General features: G+C 36.5%; 1 protein-coding gene across 1 annotated transcript in view; it reads right to left on the bottom strand.

Annotated features, from left to right (window-relative positions):
• Window positions 1-3,346: 3,346 nt before the first annotated feature.
• Window positions 3,347-12,257, bottom strand: part of THBS2 (thrombospondin 2) — a gene marked incomplete at its 5' end in the record, with an annotated part of 29,835 nt that continues 20,924 nt past the window's right edge. The window contains 6 exons of the mRNA XM_080615312.1: window positions 3,347-3,445; window positions 4,126-4,265; window positions 6,613-6,710; window positions 7,653-7,924; window positions 8,391-8,618; window positions 11,660-11,894. Of these exons, the coding sequence (XP_080471438.1) occupies window positions 3,438-3,445; window positions 4,126-4,265; window positions 6,613-6,710; window positions 7,653-7,924; window positions 8,391-8,618; window positions 11,660-11,894 (981 nt within the window). The 3' untranslated portion in view covers window positions 3,347-3,437. The remainder of the gene's footprint in view (window positions 3,446-4,125; window positions 4,266-6,612; window positions 6,711-7,652; window positions 7,925-8,390; window positions 8,619-11,659; window positions 11,895-12,257) is intronic.

Raw genomic sequence — 12,257 nt, 5'->3', positions numbered from 1 at the left:
ATAATTCTGAATATCTTCAAAAGCCTATAGTTAGAACAACAGACAGGGGATGTCACAGCTTTATATGAACCTGCTCATTCACAGCACAGAATTTGTATTTTTGGTCCTTTCCTGTTTTTCATAGACACCCTGTACTAGTACTGAAGTGCTGCTGTTACATTTTCACATATTTCTACTAATTTTATTTCCCTGGATATGTATTGCAGGTCTCTGATTGGCTGCCACAAAAGGATTTCCCCACCCCCACCCTGCTTCAAATCATCACTAAGTGCTCATGCTCAAAATTCTCTTGCAGGTCCATACTAGAGTTTTGAATGGGACTCTTGAGAACATTGGGTAACAAGATCTTGATCTATTACCTGAACAATGTCAATCATTGATGTCCTCACAGCATAAATAAAAGAAAGCCACTTCTCTAAATGACTGAGCATTTGCATTGGTTTAAAAGACTCATCAAAAGACTGTCCGGAAGATTTGGCTTTCTTGTGCAGTATTCTGAGTATGCACTGGAACCAAAATCCAGGGAAAACAAATAGATGGGATATTTGTAAGGTCAAGAAAATGTAATAGTTGGGCTATTATATATTATAGTTATATATGTATCATCTCATATATATTATAGTTGTATATATATAATATAGTTATGACTTCAGTTCACACCTCAAAATTGGCATTTGGCATGCTGGGCATTCTTACTTTGCTTAATCCAACTTAGATTCCCTTTCCTGGGAGCAGTTCCTACTTCTAGCAATGATCTCTTATGCTAAAAATTTTTCATTTTATTTGGTTAGTGACGATTCACTGGTTCCTGAAATTCTCCAGCAGGAAGGTAATCCTCACTCACAGCAACAAATCACAGACTCAGATGGGACTCACGGCAGAAGCAGTTACAGAGAAGGATCATGTATTTGTTCAAACACATCAGCCAAGACACAATTCAGAGAAGCAGGACCAGTTCCTGCTTCTCAGTTGCAATGCTATAAATAAAACCTGGGATAGTCTGCCAGATAAAGACTTCATTGGGAATGATTTCTTGTCAGAGTGAGCTGGAAATCTGCTGTTTACAACCTTAGAAGATGGTGATTTGTAACCAAGCAACAGATCTGCTGGTTTGCTTGAAACAAACTGGTTTATAGCAAGGCAGGAGGATTATTTAACTGAGAGCTTTGGGGAATGGAATATTTTCTTTAAAGAAACATTTTAACTATAAAAAAGGTAAAGAGAGTTTTTTATATAAAACCTTTTTACAGTTTATTTCCTATCATTAATTTCTTAATATATATAAAAATGAGGATCTGACTAAATGAATCAGGACGTTAAATGATAAAGTTCCGTCCATGTGAACAAATAAATAATTATTTACAATCTTTGGCAAAACAAATGAAATTTCATTGATCTCACTCTCTCACACACACTTGCACGGAAAAAAAATGAAAAAGAAATTTAAAAAACATCATAAATAATTTACATAGAATAGGAAAATTATGATACAGTCCAAATATTAACATCTTCCTCCCCACATTGATGTCTGTCTCTGACAAAACAAAAAAACCCTACACAGCCATTACAATCACTACATTTAATGAAGTCACCCTCCCTTCTGCTTGGGACAAGCAAAATAAATTTGAAACACAAAAAGAAAGAAACTGAAATGTTTAAAAACCTTAAAAAGGGGGCAAAAAACCCAAACAAAACCAAACAGAAAACAGGAAAAAAAAAAAGTTTGAAACAAATCCCTCCCCCCCCAAAAAAAAAAAAAAATTATAATATGAACACTATAAAATGTGCAATAAAGCCAGTAACTGTAGATTCCTTCCTAATGAATATAGCAACAAGATCTACTTCAAGGGAGAAAATTTAGCTCACTTTGCCCTACAAGGTGGCAGAGATACTGTATTATTCCATTAGTTAACCCATCTATGAATAAAATTACACCGGCGTGTGTTCTTTTTGTGAACAAAGCTCATACAACTTAAACAAAACAAAGAAAGTTAAGCATGTTTATACTATTGTATATCTGAGTAACTGTTGTATCTGTTTAGAATAAACACTGGTATCCCTTCAGCATTATTTAAGAAGTTCTATATACAGCAGACACAGGTATCAATACAAAATATTAAAATTAGGGTAACTGCATATATATATTAAGGTTCCATTTATAAATTCCTTATTATTATTCAACTTTAAAGTATACATGAACATAACCCATGAAACTCTACTTAAGTGTATACCGTGCTTTGACAAAATCTACATATTGTGATATGCTTTTACAAACAGCTTTAAAATATTATTTGTGTATGTATTACTGATGCATTATATGACATGCTTTAAAATAAATTATCAGAGAAGACAGCTCCGTGTGATAATCTTAATAAATACTAACAAAATATTTATAAGTGGAACCTTAGATTCATACATTACCAAATTAAGCAATAGTGGCCTTGCCACCTTTTCAGAAACCCACATTACGATTCAGGATCTCAAAGTGCTTTTTGCAGCAGAGGTGGGGAAAGTGGTTCAGGTTCATTTTGCTCCACATGGTCACTGCATATTCTTTATTACAAGGGAATGCAAAATATGATGGAAACAGAACAATTGGAAATAACTTTTTGAAAGTCAGACAATAGTGATAGTTTTTGCATGCTTACATGACTCATTCTTCCCTTTCACATGGGAGTTTCTAGATTAATTGTGTTTGGCCTGAACTAAGCTTCTACTAGGCTAGGCTTTAAGTTGCATATCTGACATTTCTACCAACTGTAATTTTAATAGGTGTATTAAAAGCATCCTCATCAGCTAAAGAACACCTTTTTGGATCAAGAAGTGTTCATAATTGATCTTTACTTTATTACCCAAAGGCATTTTCACTGTTATTATAGACTACTTCACTGTTATTATAGGCTACAACTGTTGGTGTAGCCCTCCTTTATTTTGCTGAAGTTAGACCCAGAAGCCTTGTGTTATTGAAGTCCAGTCCTGATCAGAACAAGGAAGTGTCAATCATATAACTAAAAAGTTATTCAAACACATTTTTCCTCACTTAAAGACAATGACTGATAATCACCCCCCTCTTTTTCTCCATATATATAAATACACTAAGTAATTACATTTTTATATGTAAACGTCATTCCTTGAGAAAAGACAAATAAAACCCCATGTTTTCACTCTACAAAACTGTTCTAACATATCAATCTGCTACTGCTTCAGTGGTGGGTCAGATGCTCACGTTTAGGTTTCATTAATCCTGGCTGTGAGAAGGCACTTGCGTGAAGGGATGATTGAGGCACTCCTGGAAGCAGGGAGGTACCTGGTGAGTGGAGCACGAGGACAGAGGACAGGAGGTACACAAAAATAGAAACTGGGAGTACCAGGATGTACTGAGGTGTCTAGGTTGCATAGCATTTACAGTACTTTGCTGGTAATGCAGCAACCGTTGCTCAAGCATCTGAAAGAAATCGGAAAAAAGGTATTAATTGTGATTGTTTTATTGGGTTAGGTAGTCAAACACAAGAACAGAGCTCCATCATGACACAGTAAAGATCCACACAATGTTTCCTGTTCTGCATTTCCTACAAATGTGAGGACACTTATATAAAAATAGGTATCTGCTCGTGTAGCAAGACACACACTTATGTGTATGTGCATCTACATATCTAAATGTATATAAAAATCATATAGAAGAAACCCTGGGAAAGCATTTTCGTATTTCAAGACATTTCAGACAAGGCAGTATAGACAGACATGCTCATTAAAAAATATCTGCTTTCCCCTTCATGCCTCTTGAATGAGGGATGATCCACAAGTAGCTCTGCCCGCAGGACACACTGAAATAACCTACAAAGGAAAGTGAATATACACAGAGAATTCTAAGAATGTATCTTGCTTAGAGATTTCAATCTCATTTTTTCCAGGTGGGTAGTATTAAAACATCTGTTTTTTATTATTTAAATTGAGATTACTATAGGGGCAAAGGGCATTCATGGTATTTCAATAAATCAAGGTTTACTCCATGTTATGATATTACAGATTGCTTTCAGTAACTAGAGGATACTTTTAGTTTCCATATTTCACTCTGCTCCACAGGTTATCAAAGTCTTCATTTTCCAGACATTTTCTGTAACTAACCTCTGCATTCATATTTGAGGTCAGAGAAATAGACCATCTCTTGAGAGAAGACAAAAAGACCTAATCGTCCACCAGCAAATGTTGTATCATAGATTGGTCCAGAATCCACCATGACTTGTTTCCCTTCATACACTAAAACTCTGTAAAGAACAACATAATTTAAATTAGACAAGAAAGATAATACAGTGTGGAGTGCTGCTGACAGTTCCCAAGAACTAAAACTGAACTAATTTTAACAAGGCACCAGAAAACCCAACTGCATTGTAAGGATCACTTCTCATCTCTATCTCACGCCCACCTGGCTGGCAGCCACAACACATTAATCAGAAGCAGTGGAGCTGTTCCATAAGTAATTTTATGCACACCATCTGCAAAAGATTTACCAATTCCTTATTTAGAAGTCATGTCTCCTGGAATGAACTATGTCATGTGCTAGCATCCACTGATAAGCCCTTGTCCCTGTGAACTCAGAGGTTAGCACAAGACCTTGCCACATCACTTAGCAAAGTCATCTTTACAGCTGTCTGAATGGCTGATTTATTTGTCTTTAAGTGCAAGGGCCAACATCTAAAATTGTAAGAACCATCGCTTGAGTAAAACAAAACATTAATTGGAGACATGCTGAATCTCAATTTCAGACATTTTAAGAGCTTAATGATAGTTGGAAGGGTTTGGACACAAATGACTAGACTAATAATAAATAAATTGGAAAAGAAAGAGAACATGTTGGGGGGGGGTCATCTGTAGAGGTTTTGGTGGGTTGGTTTGGGTTTTTTGTTGTTTTAGGGGGAAGGATTGACTGTTTCTTGTAGTGCTTTGGGCATCTACCCTGAAGCCAAAAGACCAAGACATTTCTTCATTTTCCTTCTCTATCAGATAGGCTGCAGTTCCTTGAGCTTGGATTCTCCACTTCTCATAGGAGATCTTGAGATAGTCAAGGGTCTTAGGCTCTCAGTCTCTTAAAATAGCTTTAGAGTCAAGAAACAACTCCATAGTCTGTTAGTTAAAGCAGTCTCTAGAGTAAGGGATCATGGTCCTGCTTCAATTAATACATTAGTTATACAAAGCAGAAATACATGGCTTCATATGAAGACTAAAACACTTGAGCAACTTCCTATAAACCAAGGGTTAGGGAGATTTCTGTTTAGGATGGAATTCATGTACAGCAATTTGCTATATCTTAAAGTGTCTTATTTTCTGAAAAGTGCCCAAAGAGAAATATGAAACTGCATCCTGAAATCCGTATTTAATGTCCAGTAAAAAGAACAGCAAAAAGAATGGTAGGTTTTCATGTTCAAGTAACCCTATTTAATTCTCAAAATTTCAAAACCCCAAAACATATGGAAAGAGTTTAATAAATCTATCATCCCACCAAAAAAAAAATAAAATCCACCAAAACCATGTAGCTCAAAACATGTTAATAAGAAATTGCTATTTTTGTACAAATAAAATGGTTTCATGACTATATGAGTGAAATCATTGATTTTATTACCTATAAAAACACCCTAAAGAATTAAGGAATTTAAATGCCCTGGATCACAGAATTTGTCATGCTAGAATAATCTAACGGGTTACCAGTTGAAACATGCTTTGCCTGACACTAAGCAGATTCTGCAAATGAGGATACAGATAACAGCAACATGAATGAAAAACAGCTTTCCTTTTGATCTGTATCAGTCAATGCTTTGCACTGCAATACTTTCATGCATAAAGAAATCATTTTCTTTCCAAGAAACAGGTAACTTTTTAGTAACTTAGTGTATCCAAATTTGTCTACCCTTTCTCTCTTACAGCCAAATGAATAACCGCTATAAGCACAAACAAGACCTTAAAAGGTAAGTTCATACTCTGCTGCATAGAAAACATCCTTTACAGGTCCAGTAGTTAGTAGAAGATAAAATTGAGAGGGACAGTTAATGCTCATTCTTTGGAATATTAGATAAGCAGCTGGGCTCTAAGGAAAGTCACATGCCATAGCACCTTGTTGTGTGCATCACAGATGTGTGCATGGCTACTTCTGCAGCATTTCATATTAAGCCACTATGGGAGACAGGATACTGAAGTAGACAGGCCATTGGCCTACTTCCCTGTGGCAATTCTGATGGTTCTGATTAATTTCATTCATTCAAATTCCAGAGGCTGGGGAGGAATCTCGAGTTCTAATCTTGCTCTGAGTTTTGCTCTGGAATTTTTGGTTCCTTTACAGAAAAGCTTTTTTTTTTCTTTTTTCCCAGAAATTTCTTGTTTTCTTTAATTCAATAATATTTAGCTGATGTAAATACTGAACCATCCAGACTAAATTGAAAACATCTGAAAAGAAAAATAACTTATTCTAAGGATAACAAAACATCCCCAAAATACTGGAACAAACTGTCACACAAGTATTATCATTATCAGAACTGACAAAGAAACTGATAACATAGCTCTTATATCAAGAAAGACAAAAAATTTGCTACTAGAAAACAGAGGTGCAGAAACATTTCTTACTTTATTAATCCTGTTTTAGGTCTATGAATCAAATGCCACCGGTAAGCAGTATAATCTTTCCAGCCAATGTTCTTGGGATCATGCCACAATGTACGCACCTACAGTAGGAATACAAATGGCTTATTAGAACAGACTGTGCTCCAGTAATTGTATATTCACTACAGAAACTGTATTTGCAGCCAAAGCTCATTTGCTGCAGAGCATGAAACTGAAAATAGTGTTTAATATTCAATGGTATGATCCCCAAACCTCTCTTATAGGGGGAGAATAATGAAAATTTACATCTTAAATTATTGATCAGTTACTTATCTGTAGTTTCATAGCTGAAGTCACTGAAGACCATTACAGCATCAAACCTGACTTCCCTTAGGAAGTCCTGCCCTTGTTTGCACATACACAGCCATGCTGCCAGAGTCAGCGTTAACTTTCCTATCTGTATGACTGACTCCACCAAAGGAGAGGGATTGCAGCTTGAACAGATGTTACTGCCTGTGGTCTGCTCCTTGAAATCGCTTCCACTCAGTCAGGGTCCTCTTCCTGCAAGAAGCCCTGAAGTTCTAAATTCCTATCTACACAAAGCTTCGCTAATTTCCAAAAGGCACAAGTTTCTCCCATGGCTGGGCCCTATTTGGAACAGCAGCAGTTTTTCTCACTGTTTTCATTTATTTTCTCTTTGGCTGTCACTGGCTACTGAACTCTCAACCACGTATAATCGAAACAAGCTGGAACGCCAAAGAAGCAAGTGGCAATACAGAGTTCACAAAGAATTTGTGGATAACTGAGACCTCTCATTCCTTTCTTTGGACCACATCACATCTTCCCTTTTATACATGTAATTTTTTCCATTTGTAGCTTTTTATACGTGTAATGTTTTCTTTGAAACACAATGCAAATATTATTGAAGCTAGTAATGTGAGAATTGAAGAAAAGCTGATAAATGTCTGCAAAAATTGAGGTGGGAAAAGAAATTCTTTGAGACACCTCCCTTCTTTTTAAAATATTGGTCATGCACTGTTGGCTTCAAGTTTTAAATCTCTCACCTGTCCAGGTGTGTTTCCTGTGTGCCAGAGGGCATTTCTCAAGTGTTCACCAGCACCAGTTGTTGAATTTACTACTTTGAGTGACACACCAGAATAGCCATAAGCCCTGGTAGGTTTGTCCTCCCAGTAGGTCTGAGTGACCTGCTTCCACATCAGAACATAAAATCGACTGCTGGACTGGTAGCCAAACACAAAGCCAGCATAATCATCATCACGATCTGTGTTAACATAGAACGTCCCACTGAAGTCAACAGAGCTGAATTCATCATAGCCTGGGAGAGGACAAAAGTGACAAACCATTGAGTTACCATGCTGAGCCCAGCCACCCACACCAAAGAGTCCCAGCTCTATCCTGAGTTTTGCTAGAAGTCATAAACTATCTTTTTCAGTTTCCTTACCTGTAGGAGAGGAAGTAATTACACTTGCCTACCTATTACATGGAGGCTTCTGGAGGGAAATAAGTTGTTTACAAGGGGCATTGAAGACAGCAGGCACTATATTTATATCAAGTTCTTCAACTGGGTATTTTATGTGCATTACAGTCAGTAATCAGATAAATAGTCAAAGGCAAACAGCATTGACCTGGTTTTAATTTGGGCATATACATTGTCCCCATGTATCCATCTAAAGCTTGCAGCACCAAAAAGGCATGTTTATCTACCTCTTTATTTTTTCATTTCCTTATCACCAGATCACTGGTTACTTTTCTGAAGACGATGCCTGACTTCAGATACTCACCTACAGCTATTCCAGGATCAGAGTTGGCAGTCTGTACCAGTTCCTTGCCTTGGTGGCGAATAACCCAGTTGGGATCAATCTGAGCTGTTCCCTTGGGGTCCAGTGGGACCATCTGGAACTTTCTGAAATCAGTCTCACTTATGGCATTGTTTTCAGGACAAACATCATAAATATCCGGGACGTTGTCATTGTCAAAGTCATCTTTGCAAATATCACCTCTGCCATCACCTATAAGAAATGTGAATAAACAAATGCAACCATTAACAATTTTTCCAGCCTTCCTAGGAGCTCTCCCAATGATGGAAGAAATTTATGACAAACATAAGTATGTTATTCTCTTGTTTCTCAAAGAACACTCCAAACGACTCCAAAGAAAACTTCATTCTCTAAAAGTCAATTTGAAATGTTACTGGTAATGACTGGAAGAAATCATCAACTTAGATCAGGGCCAAAATTGTCAATAAACTGTCCTGTCAGTGGTTTATGACAATGATCAATCTGGCCCCAGACTATATGCTGCTTTGGAATCAGGATGGGAAAAGCTGGAAGTTTGCTATGTCTATGTAATTCACTAATTCCTGTATTACATTTTCAGTTTGATTTGTCCCAGATGTGGATACAACACCACATTAATATGTGCAGTGGAAATGAATTCAAACAATAGCATTAAAAACTTAATCTACTGCACATTACTATATCTGTATATACTATTGAAGATATTAAATATTTTCAGACTTTTATCTCTGTCTCAAGATTTGTTCCATCTAAAGGTGCTTCAGACTGCAGAAGTGTCAACCAGATGTCAAAAGAAAGTGGAGACAATATTGCAGTAAAATGCTGCAATATTTTGTAGTATTTTGAAAAACACTCTTAGTCTTTCACTTGTGGGTAGAGGAACTTGACTTAAAGAAAATGTGGTGCTTCAGAAAAATGTAAGAAAAAATAAAGAAGCACTGTATCCAATAGCACTAGCCTTGGAGAAATGGAAATACTATATTTTGTTACATGAATTGCATAAGTTTTTAGAGAACCTAAAAATACATCCATAGAGTTCAGCTACAGTTGTGCTTCTGCCCAGTACTTTTACTATACTCAGTATTTTTAAAAAAGACAAAAAATTATTTCCTTTCTTAATTTACCCATAATACTGGAGAGATGCCTTGCCTTGAATAGTAGGTGTTGAAAGAGGGCATCTAAAAAAAAAAATCTCAGTGCAAATGCCACTATTATTCAGTGGCATATAACAGTACAAACACTTGAAAATATAGCCAAAAATCTTGGCTAGACAAGTACAGAAACAAATTTGCAAATGGCTTCAACTTTTATAACAGAAACCACTGGATATTACACTGGGTACTAACATAAAACCAGAACTGTCAGCTAATTTGTTTCTATCCTCATGTAGCTGTGCAGCTGCTTTTAAGGTATTTGTGACTGCTCTAAGAACGTGGGAATTAACATAATAGGAAATAGCAGTGATCCAGCTCATTCAATACTGACCTGCTACTAGATGCTTCACAGACAAATGGAAAGCAACATTATTAAGCCTAACCAGCACAGCATTGTCCAAGTATAAAGCTTTCAGAGAGAAAGCAGGATGAGTTTTAGGCAACAGCCAAAAAACAAAATAGTTAGGAAAAGATGAAGCATCTAGTATCTCAGAGACACTCTGCAGTTCAGATACATGGTAAAATGGTCCCATTTTCCACTCTGGCAATCAGCCATGAAGAACTTCAAATCCTGACCAGCTGTGTGTTCCTGCACCTGTTTGTCTTAGTACTTATTGGAGAAAAGAGAATGAATTTCCAATTTTATTCTATTTGCCAATATGAAAGAGGTAATTCTTGAGTCACAGGAGAATCTAAATTATTCGCTGAAAAGTCCTGCTGATGTTCATTTGGTACTGAGCTGCTGCTGACAACATTGACTCCATGTCAAGGAAAGTTAGAAAGTGTTTGTTTACCCAGCCATGTCCAACAGCTCTCTCCAGGGCCTCATCTTCATATGCTATAGCTCACATCTTCAGAGCGTGGGAGCATCTTTTGGCTTTATTTATTGCTTTTCCAAGACCTCTGTTGGACCTACCGCTAATGACAGTGATGACCTGGCTAAACTGTCTATATTTATGCTTTTTGTGATCTTACTCCATACTTAAATGCAGCCTTCCTTGCAAGATCCAGATGATAGATGACTATAACAAACTATCCCAGTTTGGGGGCACCTTTATTCTGGAATACTTCTGAAATTAAGGGGTGATTCCAGAGACTGGTAAGTACAAATATATTCCAAATATATAACTGGACTGAAGGGTTAAGTAATTTAAAAACTACTATTGACTACAAACTTCCTACTGCCAGTGGGAAAAGAGTCAGTGCTCAGAATTTTATCTTGCTAAAAAGTACATAAAGCCATATTGAGTTTCTAAATTCTTCTTTCAATTTCACCATGGCATGACTCCAGCAAGCTGTATAACTCAGAACAGAAATTGCTCACCCGTATTTACTACAAGGGCCATTACTTGTAGACGTATTATGGTGGTTTTCAATAGCTCATAAATGTTTTCTAAATGACATTTACGATTATGAAACTATCACTATTTCATTACTGAAATACTGCCAAGCACAGAGAAAGACTGTTTGAGAGTAACCAGCAACATTTTACCACAGAATTGGAGAAAAGAACAATTGCGTATCCGTTTTTTAAACTGCTATATGATTATTTTAAAAACAGACATGTACATCATCAAGACATATTTAAGGCTATTTATAAAGCAAATTTGAGAAAAGCTGCCCACAGAAACTTTTTTTTTTTTTTTACCAAAATAGTTAAAAATTAAAAAGAAGTTTAGGCCTAAAAAACCTGGAGAAATATTCTGGTTTTCAAAACAAAACAGAGCAGTAAACCACATTCTTTTCTTATTCTGATTTTCAGAAGGTAATGTTTGGAAAGAAAAAACACTAATTTTTAATTTTCTAAAACTTCTATTTGAAATATTTTCCCACATTTTTAATATTTCAATTCAAAGTGAAAATCACAAGTATATAAAAAAAGTTTTTTTCTTTTTATATTTGTTAAAGATGTTCTTCTGTTCTACTGCTCTGACCCTGAACCAAACTGTACAGTTCAGTTCCACTGAAGTTGATAGTGTCTCAAGTGTCAAAAGAAGCATGGTTTGATCTGAAGTCTCTATCTTTACCTCTTTATATATTAATAATCCAAGATCATTGGATACTAAGAACTAAATTAAATACATATGCTATTGTTCTTACCGTCAGAGTCCTCCTGTTCAGGGTTGTATCTAAGACGACAATTGTCCCTGTCATCTGGGACACCATCATTATCATCATCAGGATCACAGGCATCTCCTTTACCATCTTTATCATGGTCAGCCTGGTTTGCATTGGGGATGTAAGGGCAGTTATCTTGGTTGTTCTGGTGGCCATCTTCATCTATGTCCTCGTTGTTGTCACACTGGTCACCAACAAGGTCATTATCTGCATCAGTCTACCCCAAAAAAAATTTAAGAGTAAATTTATTATGGTTACTAAATACAAAAGTACAGATAGCCTGGTAGTTAACTTCTCACTACTTCTCTTCCAGGACATCTCTGAGGAAAAGTGATATTATGATGGCAACCGTGCTTCAAACAGAAACAATTTCAAATTAGTATGGCCACTTAGCCTGCCATCAGTGCACAAGATCTGGTCCCAAAGACACTTCCAGGGCAAGTCCTTGGCCACAATCATCTTCATTGTTCTCATTCTAGAGACCACAGGGGAGCGTCAGTCTGGGCAGCACATTTTCTTATTGCTTCTGTACACTTGACATTACTTATCTGCACATAGACCAGCAAACTCAAGCATATTA

Source organism: Psittacula echo (assembly GCF_963264785.1).
Source record: "Psittacula echo genome assembly, chromosome: 4".
NCBI classification, from domain to species: domain Eukaryota; kingdom Metazoa; phylum Chordata; class Aves; order Psittaciformes; family Psittacidae; genus Psittacula; species Psittacula echo.
Note: the sequence above shows the minus strand (reverse complement) of the source record. Positions and strands in the feature narration are given on the sequence as shown.